This window comes from Fragaria vesca, linkage group LG5 (assembly GCF_000184155.1).
Source record: "Fragaria vesca subsp. vesca linkage group LG5, FraVesHawaii_1.0, whole genome shotgun sequence".
NCBI classification, from domain to species: domain Eukaryota; kingdom Viridiplantae; phylum Streptophyta; class Magnoliopsida; order Rosales; family Rosaceae; genus Fragaria; species Fragaria vesca.
Genome location: NC_020495.1, coordinates 10,367,046 through 10,386,214, shown reverse-complemented (window position 1 = coordinate 10,386,214; position 19,169 = coordinate 10,367,046). Strand labels below are relative to the sequence as shown.

General features: G+C 37.8%; 5 protein-coding genes across 6 annotated transcripts; all 5 read right to left on the bottom strand.

Moving 5' to 3' along the window:
- Positions 1-885: 885 nt before the first annotated feature.
- On the bottom strand, positions 886-2,061 carry LOC101299969. The gene is made up of 2 exons (XM_004301224.1): positions 1,786-2,061; positions 886-1,452 (listed from the first exon to the last, which is right to left on the bottom strand). Exons 1-2 carry the CDS (start codon positions 1,939-1,941, stop codon positions 886-888), a joined length of 723 nt encoding a protein of 240 aa, XP_004301272.1. The 5' UTR covers positions 1,942-2,061.
- A 1,587-nt stretch (positions 2,062-3,648) lies between these two features.
- LOC101293491 lies at positions 3,649-5,420 on the bottom strand. Its single transcript, XM_004299518.1, has 3 exons — positions 5,115-5,420; positions 4,209-4,771; positions 3,649-3,877 (listed from the first exon to the last, which is right to left on the bottom strand). Exons 1-3 carry the CDS (start codon positions 5,268-5,270, stop codon positions 3,817-3,819), a joined length of 780 nt encoding a protein of 259 aa, XP_004299566.1. The 5' UTR covers positions 5,271-5,420; the 3' UTR covers positions 3,649-3,816.
- A 463-nt stretch (positions 5,421-5,883) lies between these two features.
- On the bottom strand, positions 5,884-7,994 carry LOC101293202. The gene is made up of 2 exons (XM_004299517.1): positions 7,790-7,994; positions 5,884-6,900 (listed from the first exon to the last, which is right to left on the bottom strand). Exons 1-2 carry the CDS (start codon positions 7,949-7,951, stop codon positions 6,340-6,342), a joined length of 723 nt encoding a protein of 240 aa, XP_004299565.1. The 5' UTR covers positions 7,952-7,994; the 3' UTR covers positions 5,884-6,339.
- A 689-nt stretch (positions 7,995-8,683) lies between these two features.
- On the bottom strand, positions 8,684-13,888 carry LOC101292900 (poly(A) polymerase-like). The gene is made up of 12 exons (XM_004299516.1): positions 13,600-13,888; positions 13,445-13,522; positions 13,203-13,310; positions 12,510-12,572; positions 12,260-12,421; positions 11,726-11,839; positions 11,556-11,618; positions 11,134-11,463; positions 10,551-10,715; positions 9,580-10,455; positions 9,109-9,179; positions 8,684-8,972 (listed from the first exon to the last, which is right to left on the bottom strand). Exons 1-12 carry the CDS (start codon positions 13,717-13,719, stop codon positions 8,927-8,929), a joined length of 2,196 nt encoding a protein of 731 aa, XP_004299564.1. The 5' UTR covers positions 13,720-13,888; the 3' UTR covers positions 8,684-8,926.
- An 851-nt stretch (positions 13,889-14,739) lies between these two features.
- On the bottom strand, positions 14,740-18,962 carry LOC101292411 (uncharacterized PKHD-type hydroxylase At1g22950-like). 2 transcript variants are annotated; one of them, XM_004299515.1, is made up of 9 exons: positions 18,575-18,962; positions 18,137-18,184; positions 17,706-17,882; positions 17,452-17,602; positions 17,253-17,339; positions 16,985-17,109; positions 15,889-16,007; positions 15,444-15,555; positions 14,779-15,133 (listed from the first exon to the last, which is right to left on the bottom strand). In XM_004299515.1, exons 1-9 carry the CDS (start codon positions 18,839-18,841, stop codon positions 15,101-15,103), a joined length of 1,119 nt encoding a protein of 372 aa, XP_004299563.1. In that variant the 5' UTR covers positions 18,842-18,962; the 3' UTR covers positions 14,779-15,100. The 2 variants fall into 2 exon arrangements, with proteins under 2 accessions (XP_004299562.1, XP_004299563.1); XM_004299514.1 differs by having other exon boundaries at positions 14,740-15,555.
- Positions 18,963-19,169: the final 207 nt, after the last annotated feature.

Sequence of the window (19,169 nt, the reverse complement as noted above, 5' to 3'; positions counted from 1 at the left end):
TATATATATATATGAGAAAAGAAAAAAATATGCATAGAAATATAACATTACATATATATGACAAGAGAATTAGAAATGGCTTTACCTTGAGATTTAGCTTATGGTGGGAGTGTTTTTTAAAGTCAAAAAGCTATAAATTTGGCTAAGGATTTAGTTTACGGTGGGAGACTTTGATAGGCTAAAAAAAGATTTCATAGAATATTCTTGTTTTTTAAGCCAAATTTGGCTAAAGATTTAACCTACCATCGGAGATGCTCTAAGAAAATTATAAAAAAAAAAATTGTCCTCTTGGTTCGAATATATTATATGACAACAGGTTCTCCTGGTCGATGCCGGCAATCCACTGATCCATAATCCATATCTTCTCTCCAATATCTTCATGTCCTGCTGCTGCAACATTGCAACCAGCAGCACAAACATATTGCAGACTATATGCCGCACCACAAGAGGCATAATTAACCGAGTTATAGCCAGCCGGACCTGGTGACTAGAGGATCACGAAGTTGGAAGAAGTTCTCACGATCAGAATTGTTCCTGAGAAAGAACAAGTTCGCCTTAGAGTAAGCATTCTCATCAGAAGACAGGAAGATGCATGACCCCAAAGTAGCTAATTAATCTACAAGCAAGACTTGAACTTTGAAAGTGGCAGCCACAATTAATATCCTCAGCAAAATAATGTGAACAAAAATATTTTAAACTTGAGATTCGATTTCATTATGATCATTTAGAAGAAAATTGGATTTGAAATATAACTTTAGTACTTGAGCGATACTAGAGACATATACGGGTTTCATATGCATCTATACAGGCACACAAACTCAGTAACTCATTCCACACTAAGCACTTAAGCTAGCCATTATGTGATATTGAACAGAAGTACAGAACTTACAGTGATTGAGCAATTGGCTCCACATTATCGGTTTTTTCTTCCTCCCTGAACAATTGGGTGTGAATAAGTTGTGCAAAGCTGGAGGTTGTGTCCAAGAAATAGAGAACAACTGACATTACACAGCAACTGACAAACATAGGTATCGGCCCAAAGATCCAGAGAAAGAGAGGAATGGAGAGGTAGAATGCTCGCAATCCCAGGGCCCAAAAGTAATATCCTCGGTTCAAAGTTGCTGCAACATACTCAATGTAACCTGGCTTGTTTTTCCATGTTGGGACAGTACCCAAGAAGCTGACATGGGCATAATATCTAGTAGACTGCACATTGCAGAGAAATGCAACAAGAAAGCAAAGCAAAATGCACAAGTACTTGATTGAAGTTAAGGAGGGAGTATAATCAGAGTAAACTAAGTGTAATGATACAGTGCTACTGGAGCTGGATTGGCTGCTCACAAGTACAACGATCACAGAACAAAGAGTAATTTCTGTTGTTGCCAGAAGTGTCGATGCCATTATGTTGTTGCGTAGAGTTTGTATAATCAAAACACCATTCTTCAAAGGGTCCTGAAATCCATGGACTGAACTTAAACATTGCAGTACAGGCCCCTAATTAACATCCATCATTAACTTGAAACTAAGACACCCACATTTGATGCCAATCTCCATTACTAGCTCAAGACTTATCATTCATCAAGTATTACACTTTCGGATAATTTTGAGTACAAAGCAATAGTGTCCTCGTATGAATTCAGAAAATGAAATTGGTTCCCCTATGTAAACCTTCCACACTTTCACAGTTCCACTCACCAAATTCTTACTACTTTGTCATCCAAATATAAAAAGCAAGAATGTACTGTAAATTGCTAGTCATAGAAAAAGAGAGAAGAGAGGACTAACAGTCATCATGGAGAAGACCCATTGTTGACGAGTGTGAGCATTGACGCCAATGACAGTTCGTATGGGATTGCGCAGAACTGTGATGATTAGCCAAACATGGTACAACCCCAACACAAACAGACCTGCTGGTACCAGCAGATAGTCCAAGCTATCCATATCTTCCCAACTGTTGCTCACTTTCTTCCTCTATCTCAGGAAGTGAGTGAGAACCCCAGATTCTCATATGGAAGAGACAAGCAGTAATAGTCCCACAGTGTATTTGGTCACTGTGTAAGGCAAGATACACCTCCAGTTATCAAACTGGATTTCTTACCATAGGTGACATCACCTGATGCATCATAAATAATTGTTCTTGGATTGATCTGAGGACCCTCGGTTACCAAGCTTTGCATATATTATATGGACAAGAAAAGGCCTAGTGGAACAGCTTGACCTTACTAGTGCATTGGTGATTGGTTCAGACACTATTCTATCATTCTATGATTACTGAGAGCATAAAGAAAGCAGACAATAGGAAGCTGCTAATATGAGCCGTATATGTCAAAGCCTCATGGGCATGTTACATGTGTTGCCTGATTCAGCACAATACTCGTCACATGATCGAGAGAAGTAAAAAGTTCATGTCGACCAAGCTATGCAGTTCTTCATGACTCACACTGGGCTAGACTCTACTCGACCATTATATTGTTTACAATGGCAATGGCAATGAAACGTATGCATGTATCTGTGCCGTTTCTTGTTTGATGTGAATGAATTTATCGCCTTATTGGGTTCGGAAAGATATAAAATAAAATAAAATCAGTGAGACGGGATGTGCAGATTCTAAATAACTAGGATACCCTAGTACATAGCTTAGTTATTTCAAATATCTTGCTCTTTGTGTTTCGGAAGACCGGATCATAATTTAACCAAAGAATGTTAATTTGGATTCATAATTTGCTTGATTGCTTTGAGAAGTGAACGAGAAGCTACATTGGTGATGGAGCTTAGTTTTGAGTCTCCATGTTCATGAAATGGTCATAGCTTCAATCTTAAGAACACTCCAGAAGGTTTCAATCAGTTTGTGCTTGTCAACTTATTCCATCATTCGGATAGATCTTTCATGAAACAAAGCATACAATGCATTTGTTTTTCTAAGCTTGCGCTTACCAATCATAAGATGGTCATTCTTTCCACTCCGACTCCTCTAATTCCGGAAGACGAGGTTTTACTTGTTCTTTTCCCTCGTTTCTTCCAGTCATTCTGTCCTACGTCTTCCCCAGCCTATATAGTCATGTAGCACAGAAGTGGCTCCTCCCTTGTGTTAAACCCTGAAGCCCTGAAGACATGAGCCGCATAATGCACTTGGTCTATTCATGAAAACAACATATATAACAGAATGGTTTCAGCTTGTGAAATTTAAGCTATGCATCATGCCTAATGTGTGTAAAAGATGAAGTAACTCGTACTAACAAGTAACAAGGAGCTGCCGTCAATCATGACACCCTGAATGAATAAATTGTAACATTTTGGAAAAGAAGGCAACACATATAAATGCTCGATCAAGCATAGATCATAGTGAAACACTTCTGGCCAAAACCTCATGCTGCCGCTGTAAATATAGCAACCAGCAACAGTACTACATATAGGATGCATAATTGACACCCAGAATGAATAAATTGTAACGTTTTTGAAAAGAAGGCAACACATGTAGAGGCTCGATCAAGCATAGATCATAGTGAAACACTTCTGTCCAAAAGCCTCAATGCCGTTGCAAATATAGCAACCAGCAACAGAAACATATTGCAGATCGACCATACATCCAGCACTATATACAGGATGCATAATTGACACCCTGAATGAATAAATTGTAACATTTTGGGCAAGAAGGTAACGCATGTAGACGCTCGATCAAGCATAGATCATGGTGCAACACTTCTGTCCAAAATCCTCATGCTGCCGCTGCAAATATAGCAACCAGCAACAGAAACATACTGCAGACAGACCATATATCCAGCACCATACATTAGATGCAAATGGAATGAGTTACAGCTAGCCGGACCTGGTCAGTAGAGGATCACGGAGTTGGAAGTTCTCATGTTCAGAATTGTTCCTGAGAATTAAGAAAGAACAAGATTGCCTTGGTGTAAGCATTCTGACAAGTTGCATGACCCAAAAATAGCTAATCAAAGCAAGATTTCAGAAAGTGGGAGCCAAAAAGTATCCTCAGCAAGAATGTGAAAAATTACATTATAAATTGAGATTCCTTTTCAGTGTGATCAACTGATCATTTAGAAGAAGGAACGGGATTTGCTTTGACATATAACTATAGTTTAGAATCAAGCTAGAATACAGAAGACATAGTTTGATTTCATGTTCATAAATACAGGAACACAAACTGTAAGCTGGCCATTACAATATTAGTAACATTGAACAGAACTTACAATGGTTGAGAAATCGATTCCACATCATTGGTTCTTGCTTCATCCTCCTTGAACAATTGCGTATGAATAATTTGTGCAAAGCTGGAGGTTGTGTCCAAGAAATAGAGCATAACTGACATAACACAACAACTAAGAAACATAGGTATTGGCCCGAAGATCCAGAGAAAGAGAGGAACAGAGAGGTAGAATGCTCTCAGTCCTAGTGCCCAAAAGTAATATCCTCGGTTCAAAGTTGCCGCAACATACTCAATGAAACCTGTCTTGTTTTTCCATGTTGGGACAGTGCCCAAGAAGCTGACATGGGCACAATATCTAGTAGACTGCATATTGCAGAGAAATGCAACAAGAAAGCAAATCATAATGCACAAGTACTTGATTGAAAGTAAGGTGGGAGTGTAAGAGTATGCTAAGTGTACTGATACAGTGCTATTGGAGCTGGATTCGCTGCTCACAAATACAACGATCACAGAACAAAGAGTAATTGCTGCTGTTGACAAAAGTGTCGATGCCATTATGTTGTTGCGTAAAGTTTGTACAATCAAAACACCATTCTTCAAGGGGTCCTGAAAATTCATGAATTCAGACTTAAACTTTGTACAGAAAACTATCTAGCGCTACTATCAATTATTAACTTGAACTAAGATACCCAAACTTGATGCCAGTCTTCATTACTAGCTCGAAAGTTATCATCAAGTACTACCCTTTCTGATAATATTGGCTACAATCAAATAGTTACCCAGATAGGCATGCTCCCATATGTCTATGAAGAAAGTGAAAGTGGTTCCCCCATCGAAAAGTTCCCCCACTTCCACTCACCAAATACTCACTACTTAGTCATCCACATGTTAAATCTAAAAAGAAAGACTGTAGATTGCAAAAGCGAGAGAAAGAGGGGAGAGGACTAACAGTCATCAAGGAGAAAACCCACTGTTCACGAGTGTAAGCATTGAGGCCAATAACAGTTCTTATGGGATTATGCAGAACTGTGATTAAGAGCCAAATATGATATATTCCCAGCACAAAGAGACCCGCTGGTACCAGAATATAGTCCAAGCTAACCATCTCTGATTTTCTTCCCAACTCTAGCTGCACCACACACTTCCTTTCTTCCTCTATCTCAGAATGTGAGTAGAAGTTCTACTGTAACCCCAAAGCTCTCATATGAATATGACTGGAACTCCGGAAGTATTACTTCCAAGATTGTACTTGATCAATGTGTAAGGCAAAGATACCTTTAGTTATTAAATTAGGCCGGTCTGGAATTCTTACCAAAGCTGACAATGACATGACCAAATGGACCATAATATAATTGTTCTTGGTTTGGATCTAACGACCTTAATTATTAATTTGGTGATTAGTTCAGGCACTATTGAGTATTGACCATTCTACAATTATAAATTATTGGTATTGAAAGCGTAAAGAAAGCAAAACAAATCTAGGAGGAAGTTGCTAATCATCTGAGATTAATTGAAAAGTTGCGTATCTGTCATAGACTCAAAGGCACATGTGTTGCATCAGTTCAGCAGTATTAGTCGCATAAAACAAGTAACAAGAACCTTTCTGAAAGAAAAAAAAGAAAAAAAGACAAGTAAGAAGAACATGCACAAAGCTATAGAGGTTCTTGATGATTCCCACAAGGAAATAACATACTGTAATCTGTGCAGGGGCAAGAAATGAGGGGAATGGAATGTCATGGTTATTCCACCACATCTATGTGGGAATGTGGGATAGTATATTGGGATTCAAGAATTATACATGTAAAAGTTTGAGAAGTACAAGAAGATGAATTATATATTTACAAACTTACAATAGAAAACCAAAAAACAGGATACAGAGAGTCCACTCTCATTGTCGAAAAGTAGAGCCACATCTTGATCTGAAGATTACTTTGCCTTGACGTTTTGTTCTCGAATCAAGGATACTTCAAAACCACTAGAGTACTAATGAATCCTTCATGGTCTATAATTTCTTATTACCTGAATCTGATGACAGTTTATTCTATAGACTAACGGCACAAACAAGGCAGGATTCCAAGCACATTCACATCTATACAGGATAGAAGTATATACATAAACAAGCGCTTATGTTTGACTTACCAACTGTAAGAGTCCCATCTACTTTCCAAGTGACCCTATGATAATTGTCCGAGTGATTCTAGATCATGATCAGCTTTTACCTCTTTCACTGAGTGACTGTGAAGAAGTCGTGTGAAGCTGGTGGTAGTGTCTAGGAAATAAAGAACAAAAGAGATGACACAGCTGCATGCAAACATTGGTATAGGCCCAAATATCCAAAGGAAGAGAGGGAATGAGAAGTAGAAAGCTCGCAATCCAAGTGACCAAAAGTAGCTTCCCCGATTCAAGTTTCTTGCAACATACTCGATACAATCCTTTCTACCTTGCCATGTTGGAACAGTGGCCAAGAAGCTAACATGGGCATAGTATCTAATAGACTGCACATTGCAGAGAAAGGCAACAAGAAAGCACAGCAAGATAGAGAAGTACTTTATTGAAGAGAGAGTGGCTGTCTTATTGCCATAAACTAGATTTGAGGTGTTTCCGGAGTTTGATGTACTGCTGACGAACACACTGATAAGAGAACTGAGTGTGATAGCTGTTGTTGCCAAAAGTGTTGATGCCATTATGTTGTTGCGTATTGTCTGGACAGCCAAAACACCATTCTTCAAAGGGTCCTGAACATACGAAGAGAAGGAGTTAACTCTTTTTAAACACCAAACCAACACTCAAAAAGATAGCCAGGCGCAGATGTCATGGTTTCAGAAAAGTAGGTATCTAATTGCATTCATCATATGGACAGCCCTTGCAGGAGTCCAAGCAAGAAAGACACTATAGGAAGCCTTTTAAGGTCTATGGCTTGACCATGATTCTACCAAGAGATATTGTTCATAGATCAGCCTACCTACTTCCATGAATTGACTTAATCGATCCTCAATGCTACACAGCCAGAACATTTTAAGTATCGATATGGATTACATATCTTGAAATAAGCACGAAGTAAAGTGATAAAAAAAAAAAAATTCTTTATCAGAAAAACATGTGATGAAGCTTGGTTCATCAGATGTTGCCTCTGTCATTAACTCATTATACACTTGTTAAAAGGAAGACCAGTCTCACTAGAAGATACCTTTGAAGATCTTTTACAGAATCCCTAAACCCCTAAAGAATCTTTGTTTGTAAACAATTTTCCTTTACCCAAAGACGACTAATCTCACAAAAACCACATCAATAACTATTTCCAATTTTCAATCTTCATAGAGATAAAGCATTTTAGTAGTTCAGAATGTAAAAGCACAGCCACATGCCAATTAAGTACCACAATCATATGCTCAATTGTGAAGGGCACCTTTTTTGAGTCTACAAAGAAACTATGATCCAATTCTGGTAATGCCCAATTCCTACATGAACTAAAGCCATAAAGGACTCAATCCCAAACACCAATTCCTAATCTTTTTTTCTTCCTTCTTTTTGGTCATGCAATATTAGTTTCATGGCAACATTACCCATCAAAATGAAAACTTCAAACACTAAAACTATATAGAAAGAGAGGAACTGGGTACTAACACTCATCATGGATAAGGCCCACTGGTGACGAGACTGAGCATTCAGACCGATCACAGTTCGTATTGGATGACGTAGCACAGTGATCAGAAGCCAAACATGATATGTTCCCAGAACACACAGACCCAATGGAACCAGAACATAGTCCAAATCCTCCTCTTCCATCTCTGACTCTCTCTACTGGATTTTGTGTGCGTTTGTTTTGAACAAGTGAATGAGAATTTGGGAGAGAGAGACATAATGGGAGCCAGGAAAAAGTTTAAGTGAAATGAAAAAGGAAAGAACAGGTAACACGTTTTTTCTCAAGAATGTACTATACGCTAACGCTACAGACACTCTTCATTACTTATTTGAGAGATTTGATCACACCGTAACACTTTTATCAGCCAACTAGCATTTGATTTGGCGGTATGACATACTGTTTCAATAGAATAGATGTCTAAGTTCGAATTATTCAAATCCTCAAAAAGACGGGTTAAAACAACAATAAGACGTGATATATTAGTTGGCTAACCTAACAATAAACGTCTTGGCTCTAGTTTTTATGTTTCTTTAGTATCTTGCTTGTATCTAGTTTAATCCTCTGCTAAGCTCACTTGAATAAATGAGCTAATTGTCTAAGCTAATTGTCTAATGTAATAATGTTTTGATATTATTCTGATCTGAGTTTATTAATGAAATTTCTAGGGCTGCTGTTTCTTTTTTTACCTTAAAAAAAAAAAAAAAATGTTGGTCGGCTAACCTAACACCATAGATGTCACGGGTTCGAATGCCACTAACAGTGTAAGGGTGAGATAATCTTGCACATGAAACATGAACGATGAGTTGATTCTCAGATTTGGTAATGCATACAGTAAAGGGCAAGATGGTGCTGCAATTTGATGTAAAACACGCAAGACAGTAAATTCATATTGCATATGATCTTCCATTTTCCAACAAAAACGAGCCACAAAGACCTCAAATCGAGGATTGCTCATTGCCAAATGATAAGCCTCACAGCCAAATACGTTTTATACAATTTTTCATTCTCACATGCATAAAAATGTGACTTGCTAATTAAAAATTTATTAACTTATCATTCATACAGAGTGAAAAATAATTTTGTTTTCTTATATTACATATAAACGTTGAGGATTCAACCTATGAACTCTTTCCAGACACATTGGGCAAGGAAGTGAAATTCAGCCTGCACACGTGAGAAAAAGATCAAGACAAAGCAGTAGATACTGGGGAATTACCAGTTTGAAATGTAGAACAAAACTCAATAAATATATGCAGGCAGTAGATCAAATTATTCAATCAAGAGAGATCATTGTAAATACCTGATGATTGGCTTCCTCTGTGCCACAGGTTCAGGGGTTCCACTCATGGATGGCGCCATAAGTTCAGCAGGCTTCCGGAGATTAAAACATACAAGGAAAGAAGGAAACAATTATTAAAAGCTTGGAAAAAAAATCTCATTGATATAGGGAACTGAACTAGAAAAGAATACTAATGAGCACAGATTAGGCGCATAAAATGAAAAGATGACATCAAAGACATGTTTTCCTGACAAAGTTGGGCTAATCATATGTGCTAAGAGAGGGAGAGCAGTGTAAAGGGTTAAATTTGAGAGGAGTAAAGTCATATTTTTGTTCTTGCCAATTTGCCTTTAGTTAAGAATGAAGAAAAACATAACTATAAACAAAAAAAAAAAAAAAAAGACTACAAAGGATGCAGAACACATTGATTAATGACATAACAAGAATTTGAAATTGAGATATAACATGTATAAGCAAAAGCATATGTTTGACCTCAAGTTCCTCTAAGCCTCCATTATATGAACTAGTGGAAGTTTCAGCTCCATTGCTAGATTTCTCGATTGAAGGCTCGATGTGACCGTCTTTCATGTTCTCAGGAAAGTCTTTGACTTGATGTCTTTCTTCAGAATCATCTTCGAGCTCATCCAGTTCTTCTGGCAAAGCTTGATGTGAAACATATGGACCGGCCATAATCTTCTCTAAGGCCAGTTTCTCTGCTTCTTTAGAATTTGTTGCATCAGCAGCAACAGATAGACTGTTGTTCAGTGGATTGCACCTTGACCACACTTCAGTCTGACCATTCTGATAAGGAGTGTGAGCTGTGCTTTCTATCTTTTCTGCGGCCATTTCTACATTATTCTCACATTTAGCGGCACATGAACTGACATTGTTAAAAGGAGGGCTAGCTTCACAAACTTCCCCAATGCCAGGAGGCATAAGATTATCATTTTCCAATTTTCTCTTTTGACAACTATCTGCCTCTGACACAGTTCTATATTCACCTAAACTATCTGATTGAGTATTGCTGCCAGAAACCTCCACTTCTGAACGTTTTCGCTTTCTAACCCAACTTACTTTAGATGGGCGTGAAGGCCTGACCCCTCCAGGAAATACAAAATTTGGGATGTCCCTGCGTTTTACATGGGATACACGAATCTCCATTCCAATTTCTCTTAATCCATACTGGTAGACAGCAAGCTTGAAGTCATCAACAGCTCTATTTAAATCAAAATGCTCACCTTCCTTGACTGGAACTCCTTGTTTTCGTTGTAGGCCCATGAAGTATGAGCTATGAAAAGGTCTGGACTTATCTGGAAAATCACCTGGGTGTGGGTGACACTGCAGCATTTCATAAGTTTTCCTCTCAATCTGCATTTGCATGTCACCAAGAAATAATGAGCATTGCTTACTAAGAAGAGGGAAGTAAAAGGAAAGAAAAAAAATATACATTTCAACAGTTTCACCTTCAATGTTAGTTGACGGAGACGAGACTCAACCCAGCCTTTCCATTTTCTAAAGCCATCAGCATTTGCTGCACTGATGTCTATCTGTAAATAATGCTTATATGCTTCAAAGAAAGCATACAACTCAAAAAGGGTATCCCAATCAGCCTTATTTGCTTCCATTTCCTGCAAGCACTAACAAGCATCAAACTTAGGAAGATAGAAAATGGCTGCCACGACACAAGATTTATAGAATGTAGACTACTTCATATAAAATAATTTACACCTCATAGAACTTATTATATCCAGATCATTAGGTGGACTGAGAGCCAGACAGAATCAAACTCGCTCAAATGCATTGTATTCTTTCCAATAAGCTATTGAAATAAACCAGAAATTGGAAACATAGTTGAACTGTATACTTTAAATACAAACAAAAACTAAACTATGCAGGATGCAGCTATAGCCAAAGACCTAGTTAACAAGTACAAAATGTCACCACTATAGCTAGCCAGATCACTCAACAATACAAGTGAATGATGAATCTTCTATTGTCTTTTATATGCTCTCCATACAGGCAAAAGAAGATATCGCATAGGCGTACCTCACAAATTTCATTTCCCCTCTGAAACTCCTCTAACATGATACGCAGAGTACTTGAGGACACATTGTAGCTAGAGTTCATGCAAGGATAAGCTGGAGTAATTATAGGCATCAAATGATATCTGTCCCTAGGATTTCTTCTGGGATCCCAAATCGGAAGTCCTAGAGACCCTTCTTCAATAGCACAGAGCATTACTGGATTTGGCCAACGCCATTGGGTATAGACCCTGAAGAACCGAGACACTAGCATATTAGGCAATGCATTCGGGTAAAGTTGGCATATGCGAGCAACAAGCAATGCCCAGTTTATGCCACCAAGAAATCCCGCAACCTGCTCATGAGAGAAATAAAAACACACCATAAGTAATAGAATATCATAAGAACCACGGCATAACCTAGGCCACTGTAAATCTGTCAACATACATTTGAATAAACACCGCGACGCTTTGCCCATAACCTCATGCATCGTACTGTTGTGCGGAAATTCTGTAATGCAAAAGTCAGATGCATGAGTGAAAAAGTAGATGTTGAAGAACACTCAAAGCTCAAATCAGTAAGCAAATAAGCAAGACACTGATGTTGATGGCCTCAACCTGAATGCTTGGGACTAAACGCAGAATTTGGTCCGTAACTCTACAGCCATTGAGACTACGAACTGTCTGTTCATCCGCACCATGTAGTATTGCATCTTGTGATACATCTAAGTCCTGCTCAAATTAAAAATGTTGGAAAGAAATACCAGAAAACCATTAATTTATGATAACAATACAGAAGCAAAACACAAGTATAACATATTTGAAAGTTTGCCTTTATAACTATATGTTTGTGTCTATATATATGTATATGTTTAAAAAAGAAAACTGAAACTTACATATGAACACAAGATTTAACTCTTGGAGAAAACCTTAATCTAGAGAAGAAATTACCTAGCCATCTGAAGTGACTTTCAGAAATTCATAACAAACATTCAGTTAAAATGAGAAACTGTGTACTTTTGAATTGCTTTAAAATGCATGCAATCTCACAAATCAGTGAGCCATCTTTTATCTTGCTAGTTATGCATCAGATAATGTTAATAATGAGGTTCTAAAACATAATTACTAAATTTCCGGCACTGTGACACTTACTTCAGGAATAACATAGAGAGATAGTTTTGCATAAAGAAGATCAATTGAAACTCCGTTAAACTTGAACTGCATAATAGGAACATGGGCATCAGGAACAGGATGTAACTCCGTTACTTCAGACATTTCAGATAGCATCCTGTATAGCTCACCAAAGAAATCTTCCTATACACAAGTGACAAAAGAAATCAGCAGTTGGAATATAGGAAATCAGTAAAGTTTATTGCAAAATAGAAGGCAAGGCTGATCATACTTCTCGACTTGCGTGTCTGGGTCCAACACAGAGTGTGTCTATATCTGCACCAGGGCCATGAACCTAATAATAAGAAGCAAAAAATTAAATTAAAGCAATCTGTGAAGCTGATGTGGAGAAGATACAAGCTCATGATGACATTAGAGAGTTACATCTAAGTAAGCATTCTTTATACTAATCCTTAAAATTTATCAAGACAAAGGCTTCATAATAATAGTGAGCCTCACTGCTAATACCAATTCAATCTAGAATCCTAGAATTTCAATCTAGAAATCTAGAAATTAGCAACCAAGAAAGACACATAAAAGAACATGAAAGCAGAGTTGTTGAACAGTTAAAAGTCCATCAAGTATCATGCTTATAGCACAGTGTGCCTTAACAACTTTGAGATGAAGACTGCATTAAAAGTCCAAAAAAGGGAAAGAGAGGAATCCACGGCATTTTTCTTTTCAGTGTTATACTTGTCTCTGTACGGTATCCTAATGTGTTATTTTCTACTGTATAATATAGGGTCATTTGACAAATGAAAGGATGCACCTATGCATGATGCAGCAATGCCTTACAGCAAGAGTTCAGGACACTACAAAATCTACAAACATTTCTAAAATTCTTGAAAAACAAAAATTCATGAGATCACTGCAAACAAAGAATCTTTCCATAGACTTGGTACGCAAAGAGTAAGAGAGTTCGTACCCCTAGCCTATATGAACCGAATGTGAAGATCTTAGCATTTGCTTGATGCACCAATTCATCGTGCAAACCCTTCGCCCGGCTGATGGTTTTAACCCATATCTTCACAATCTGATTTGCATTTCAGCATCATACATTCAATCAGAGAACACAACAACAACAACAATACAAAACCAAACTCGCTCAACCAATCACCTAACACGCAAATATAAACCACAAAGCGTAAACATAGAACTTAGCTCAACCTGATCAAGCCTGCCGAGCACCTCTTCCCTACTTACAGCCTCTTCCTGACTCTCATACAATCCCGCATCATGCAAATACTGTAAACCGAAGCTCAATTCAGCATAATTACAACTTAAAAAACTCAGTCAAGAAACAAATTCAATATCATCATAACCTGCTCAAGCTCACGGGTTTTGATCACATCCTCCTCTGAAGGACCAGCCAGCGAAATCGGCTCGGTAATGCCTAATCGCTGCTGGCCATTAATCCGGTTGCTTAATCCGGGGCTCCCCATTACTAATATAACTTTTCACAAAATTGAAATATTCTGAATCAAACTTTTCAACAATTGCAGAACCAAATTTTTTTATTTTTTTATTGATGATATTTTACACACTCTTATTCTTCTTTCTTTCTCTTTTTTTCTTTGAATCAAAATCAAACGCAGACAAAATTAAAGACGATGATAATGAAATAAAAATTTCCACTAGTACAGTATAATCGGAAATTCCAGAAAGCTACAAAGGCATAACAAAAATTGAAAACCCTAGCCTTGATTTCGTACAACGCCAATTGATTGAAACCCTAAGCCCTAACCATAGACGGCGAAGACAACACGGCGCACCGAGGGCAAGAATCGACGCGGAGGAATCGAGCGGGAAGAAGAAGGCGGTCTCCGCGGGTTTGAGAGTCGGCGGCGGGGAGGTCTCCGGCGACGGTTGAGAATCGGAGACGGAGAATCTTGGGAGTGGGGATTGAAGAGCCTGAGAGAATTGAGTAATCAAAGTAGAAGATTTTATTGATCATGCGCGTCTTAAAGTAATAAACAGTTACGGATTCGCGCTATGAGCTGCGGATCAGATTGGGCTTTTCTTTAGTTGGGCTTTTTTTTTAGTTTTGGGCTTGAGTGCCTAGCTCTTTATCTTCTGTCCTACTTTGTTTTTAGAAGAAAAATAAATTACAGCAAGAAACGACGGTTCAACAAATCAAAGATTTAAGACTCGCTGGTGACCTCCGGTTGTAGTGTCACCGCAGTGATCAAATAGAATATCAGATACAAAGTTAGCTTCATGATAAACATGGTAGAAGGCAATGTTGTCAAACTTCTCAAGAGCTTCTTGATAAGGGACTTAAATGTTTAGGGGACTTCAAAGATATTCTTGATAAGGTTAGGGTGTCCTAAACTTTCATGATGTAAACTTCCATTAGCGTGGTAGTTACTTAAACATTGGATCTAGATTTTCTATCATCAAATCTAATCTAAGAGTGATTGACCATTTTTCTGAAACTTTTGTTTCCAACTCCGGCTAGTTGAGCAATATATCAATGTTCATGCTTTGAAGTTTGAACTTGTGTTTCTAAAGAAAAATAACAATAAAAGCCATCATGATTTGTAATACACTAATACAAGTTTCCTATATGATAATCAAATACAACAGACAATGAATTCACATAAACATTCTCTTTTTACAGAAGTTCCATTCCACAAATGCTTCAAGATTCAAGGTAGACGTTACCAATTTCTTAACATAATTGATGTACATAAGCAAATGCGACCCAACTTTCGTCCAGTTTCATTGTGTAGGCCAGTTTCTCTGGTGCTTCGACATGGACCAGGCTACAGCTACATTTTACAACAAATGGTGTGTACTTGTAGTGAATGAAGATCAGCTACATTAGGACTCATCATCCTTCCTGAGCAACAACTCCTGCAGAAAAACAACTCACCTGAATATCTATTCCACTTTGATGTGTTTATCATGCATTTCAAGTCTGTAGTATGGAAGTGCTGTAATATTAGGGCTTTTAACTCTTCATGTGAGGAAATCTTTACAGAACGAAAAATTAATGTGGATCTAATTGATAAAATAGGTAACCTCCTATACAAGTTTGATCTAAGTAATGTACTGCTTAGGTGAAATTCATAATCCATCAGTTTCTGAGCTTTATGTCTATGTGTTGGAGTGCATGCCTGTCCCCATATGCTGGCTTTATTTGCATACATCTATATAAAATTACCTGTTTGGTAGCTGTAATTGACATTCGTTGCCTCTCTTTCTTCTCATGCAAGCATTCCCCACACCAGGTAGAGAAATCTTTCTGATACTTCCTCATCTCTCTGAAAACAGAACTGAAAGGAGATACCGGAATTTGAGAGATGGATAAACGAGTATTTCAAACCCTATACTTGAGTTTAATACCACAGGAATCACCCTAACGATGCTAAAATTGCACTAAACTAAAGAGAGGAAGGGTTTGAAAGAAATTTTATCAGAAGAAAATCTTCTCTCTGATAATGTCTCTCCTATAGTGTCTACAGAACCGTATCAACTTTCATTACTATGAACTTCCACTTAAACTCATTACTGACTTTGAACAATTAGATGAAACTTGTTAGATGAATAGTCCACAAATAGAAACAGATCAAATTATTAAGCATAGAAGTAAAAACGAAAAAAGATACCTCCTGCACCATAGAAGTAAATTGACACGATGACCTGATGTCGTGGCTTTAGCACCATGCCTGTGACGACCACGATGAAGCACAGCATATCCTGGGGTATGAGAATAATCAAAGACTTCCTGCTTTCAAAACACACACACCATCAATCAACAGTATAGAATCAGCTAAGGATAATAGCAGGCAGCAATGTTTCTTAACCCACATCATAAAACTTTAAAAATCAAGAACCAGAACTAGTAAAATTACAAATAAAGAAATAAGCTTGAATTAATATAAGATAGCAGCAAATAAAAAAAAACTCAAGTACTATATCATCACTCTCTATATTTATACCCTCTATTGAAAACAACTTAGAGAAATATATATACACACACTTATATATCTTTTCGGCTATCCTATTGCCAGACTTCAACACCACCTTATGATGCCATGATGCAGCAACGAAAGCCTCATAAAAGAAAACCAGAACGAGATGATGAAATGAGGACTCAAACATTCCTAAACAGAGTGCTTGTATTAAAAACTATTTGATAATGATAACCATTCTTTTTCAGTCATGCACATCAAGTTTCCTGAAATGTTCCCAAGAAATGGCCACTGGGTTATAATTTCCTCCAAAACCTAAGGGTGCATACTTTAAGCCATATCAGACAATTTTAGAAGCAACGACCACCCAATTTTAGAAGTAATTAATTTATATCTTTCATTTTACTGAAAGAAAAATTAATCAACAAAACCTCAGCATATAGAGAATATAAAATTAAGCACTTCAGTATCGAGTATTGAAAAATCTGCAAGAACGAATAAGTAAATCTTCCGGATAATACTAAAAACTCAAGAATTAAAGAGTACAGTAGTGGTGTTATATTTGGTAATCGAGACCTATGCAAACCCAATAAATATCATTTTGGAAGGTAATGAATGATAACTGATTATAAATATTAGGGGAAGAACGAATTAAATTCAGTCAGTATTAGGTCTTCTGGAATGTGGATCAAGAAAAAGCTTACTAATCACAGAATATGTATTAAAAGTGTTGGCACTGCCTTGCAGAAAGTATGAGATTAATTGTCTACATCTATGACCAACAACATACCTCTGGACGGCTTCCGCTATTTACATGTTTATCACAACGTATTCCCCGGAAATACAACTCTCCTCCAGTAAATTGTTTTCCCAAGCACACATTCAAAGTTACTTCTGAGTCATCAACATGAAAACCTACATATATGAAATCTAATTAACATATGTACTTCAAATTAACAGGAGATATATGGAAAGCAGAGTGCTCAACTGACACTACGATGCTAAACTGCAATAAGTATAAAACTTCAAACTATACATCCATAAAACAAAATACTTACCCAAGTCAAGATCCCTATTGTTACCATATTCAACCACAAACCCATGATGAGAATCCAAAGTTGCTCCACCAACCTCAGGAAACAGCTCTGCAGAACAGAGAATTGGCAGAGGACTAAGTCAAGACATGCACCTTAACAAGTAACATCTTCTAGCGGTAGAAAATTATCAACATGTTCAGTGAAGAGAACAATATATCACCTTTAGCTATAGGACGAACAAAACCCTCCATAAGCTTGTCCAGCATGGTTTCAAGGCCAAAATCATCAAGAACAGCACCATACTTATTCATTGTATTGGGTCGCATGATTCTATATTTGGAGTCACCAACCCATTTTTCAAAATTCTCCACCTATGCGGCAAAAGAAATAATAAAGAAAAGAACAAAGGGGACCTATAGAATGACAGGTAAGTTACATACAAATGTAGATACAAGAATACTGATGGTCCAATACCTCGGCTAATAACAATTCACAGAAACGTGGCTGAAAAATCTCAAAAGTATATATTCCAGGTGAGGGTTCAGAACATATCCTTCTGAAGCTTTCCTCAGTATTCTCATTCACTGCTTCTAGAAATGTCGGGACAAAGGTGATGGTGGGATCGAGCTGGTATAACTCTTTATGCAAAGGCTGCACACACATGTCATACAGTTCAATAAGTCCCTACTGCTTCAAAAAGAAGCACTTTTAGTACATATCAAGAGCTTCATTTTTTTTTTAAAGGCAGTGAATGCATTTATATGATAAAGACGTGTGCTTCAGCTGTGGATACTTGCACCCCAACACATCTGACATCGGAAAGACTAAAGAAACGAAATCAAATTCCCAACCACTCTTAAAAGTAAAAACAAGCGAAACAAGAGTCACCATGCATCAATCTCTACCTGGTAATTCAATATAATCTTCTGCCTGTAATCTCTGTGCTTCTGAACCTGGTACACAAAATTGCCAAACAGTATTAGTCACACTGTCCTCAATAAAGCTCAAGAGCTAACATCAACATTAGAATAGTGCACATACATCATTTCAACACTTCACCAGTTTACCACATACCAACATGAAAACTATAAAACTATAACAAACAACTGACAAGCTCCCTCATTCCCCACAAACAGGACATCAAGGTCAATTTCGTAATTCACACACAAACAATCACTTGCCCGTTAGAAACACAAACCCTAATTCCACCCCCAAATCACAAAAAAGGCAAGGCCGGAGCTTCAATCATATCCACACATTTCCGACCCAACCATCTCAAATCTTCTTCCTTTCCAATCAAATCAACATCCCAAAAAATCCAATTCAACAAAACTAAAACTCACTCTGTTGCGTTCTCCATGGGGCAAGTACTTGAGGAGAATCTCCCTCATGAACTTGACCTTATCATGTCTCGGCATTCCGAGCATGTTCGGCGGCAAGTACCGCTCCAGCGAGCTGAAAATCGACGGGCTGAAATCCAATTGCATGTCGTCGTAGCTTTCCGGCTTGTGCTCCTTGTTAGGGTTCAGCCGCAGCCGCTGGCTCGCCATCGTCACAAACGCCGCCGCCGAATCATTCGAATTCCCCAATCCGTTTCCGATCGCCGACATGTTGAATTGGAGTACCGGCCGGCGAATTTAGGTCATCGAATTTAGGGGTTAGGGTTAGGGTTTGGGTAGGTTTCAGATTTGCTTTCTTGTTCGGGACGTAAAAATGTGTCTGGGATTCTGGGTTTCCGTTTCGGTTAGGGTTAGGGTTTCAGCTCTAGTGACACTCACTCTTCGACTTTCTAACTTGAAAGTTTGCTTTTTTATTTTTATTTTATTTCTCAGGTGGACATCCGACCCGGAATTAGACCCGGCCCAGCCCAATTAGCCGAGGTTGACACTCAGTTTTTAAGGTTGAAGCAGCATTGAGAAGCTGTTAACTATTTGATTG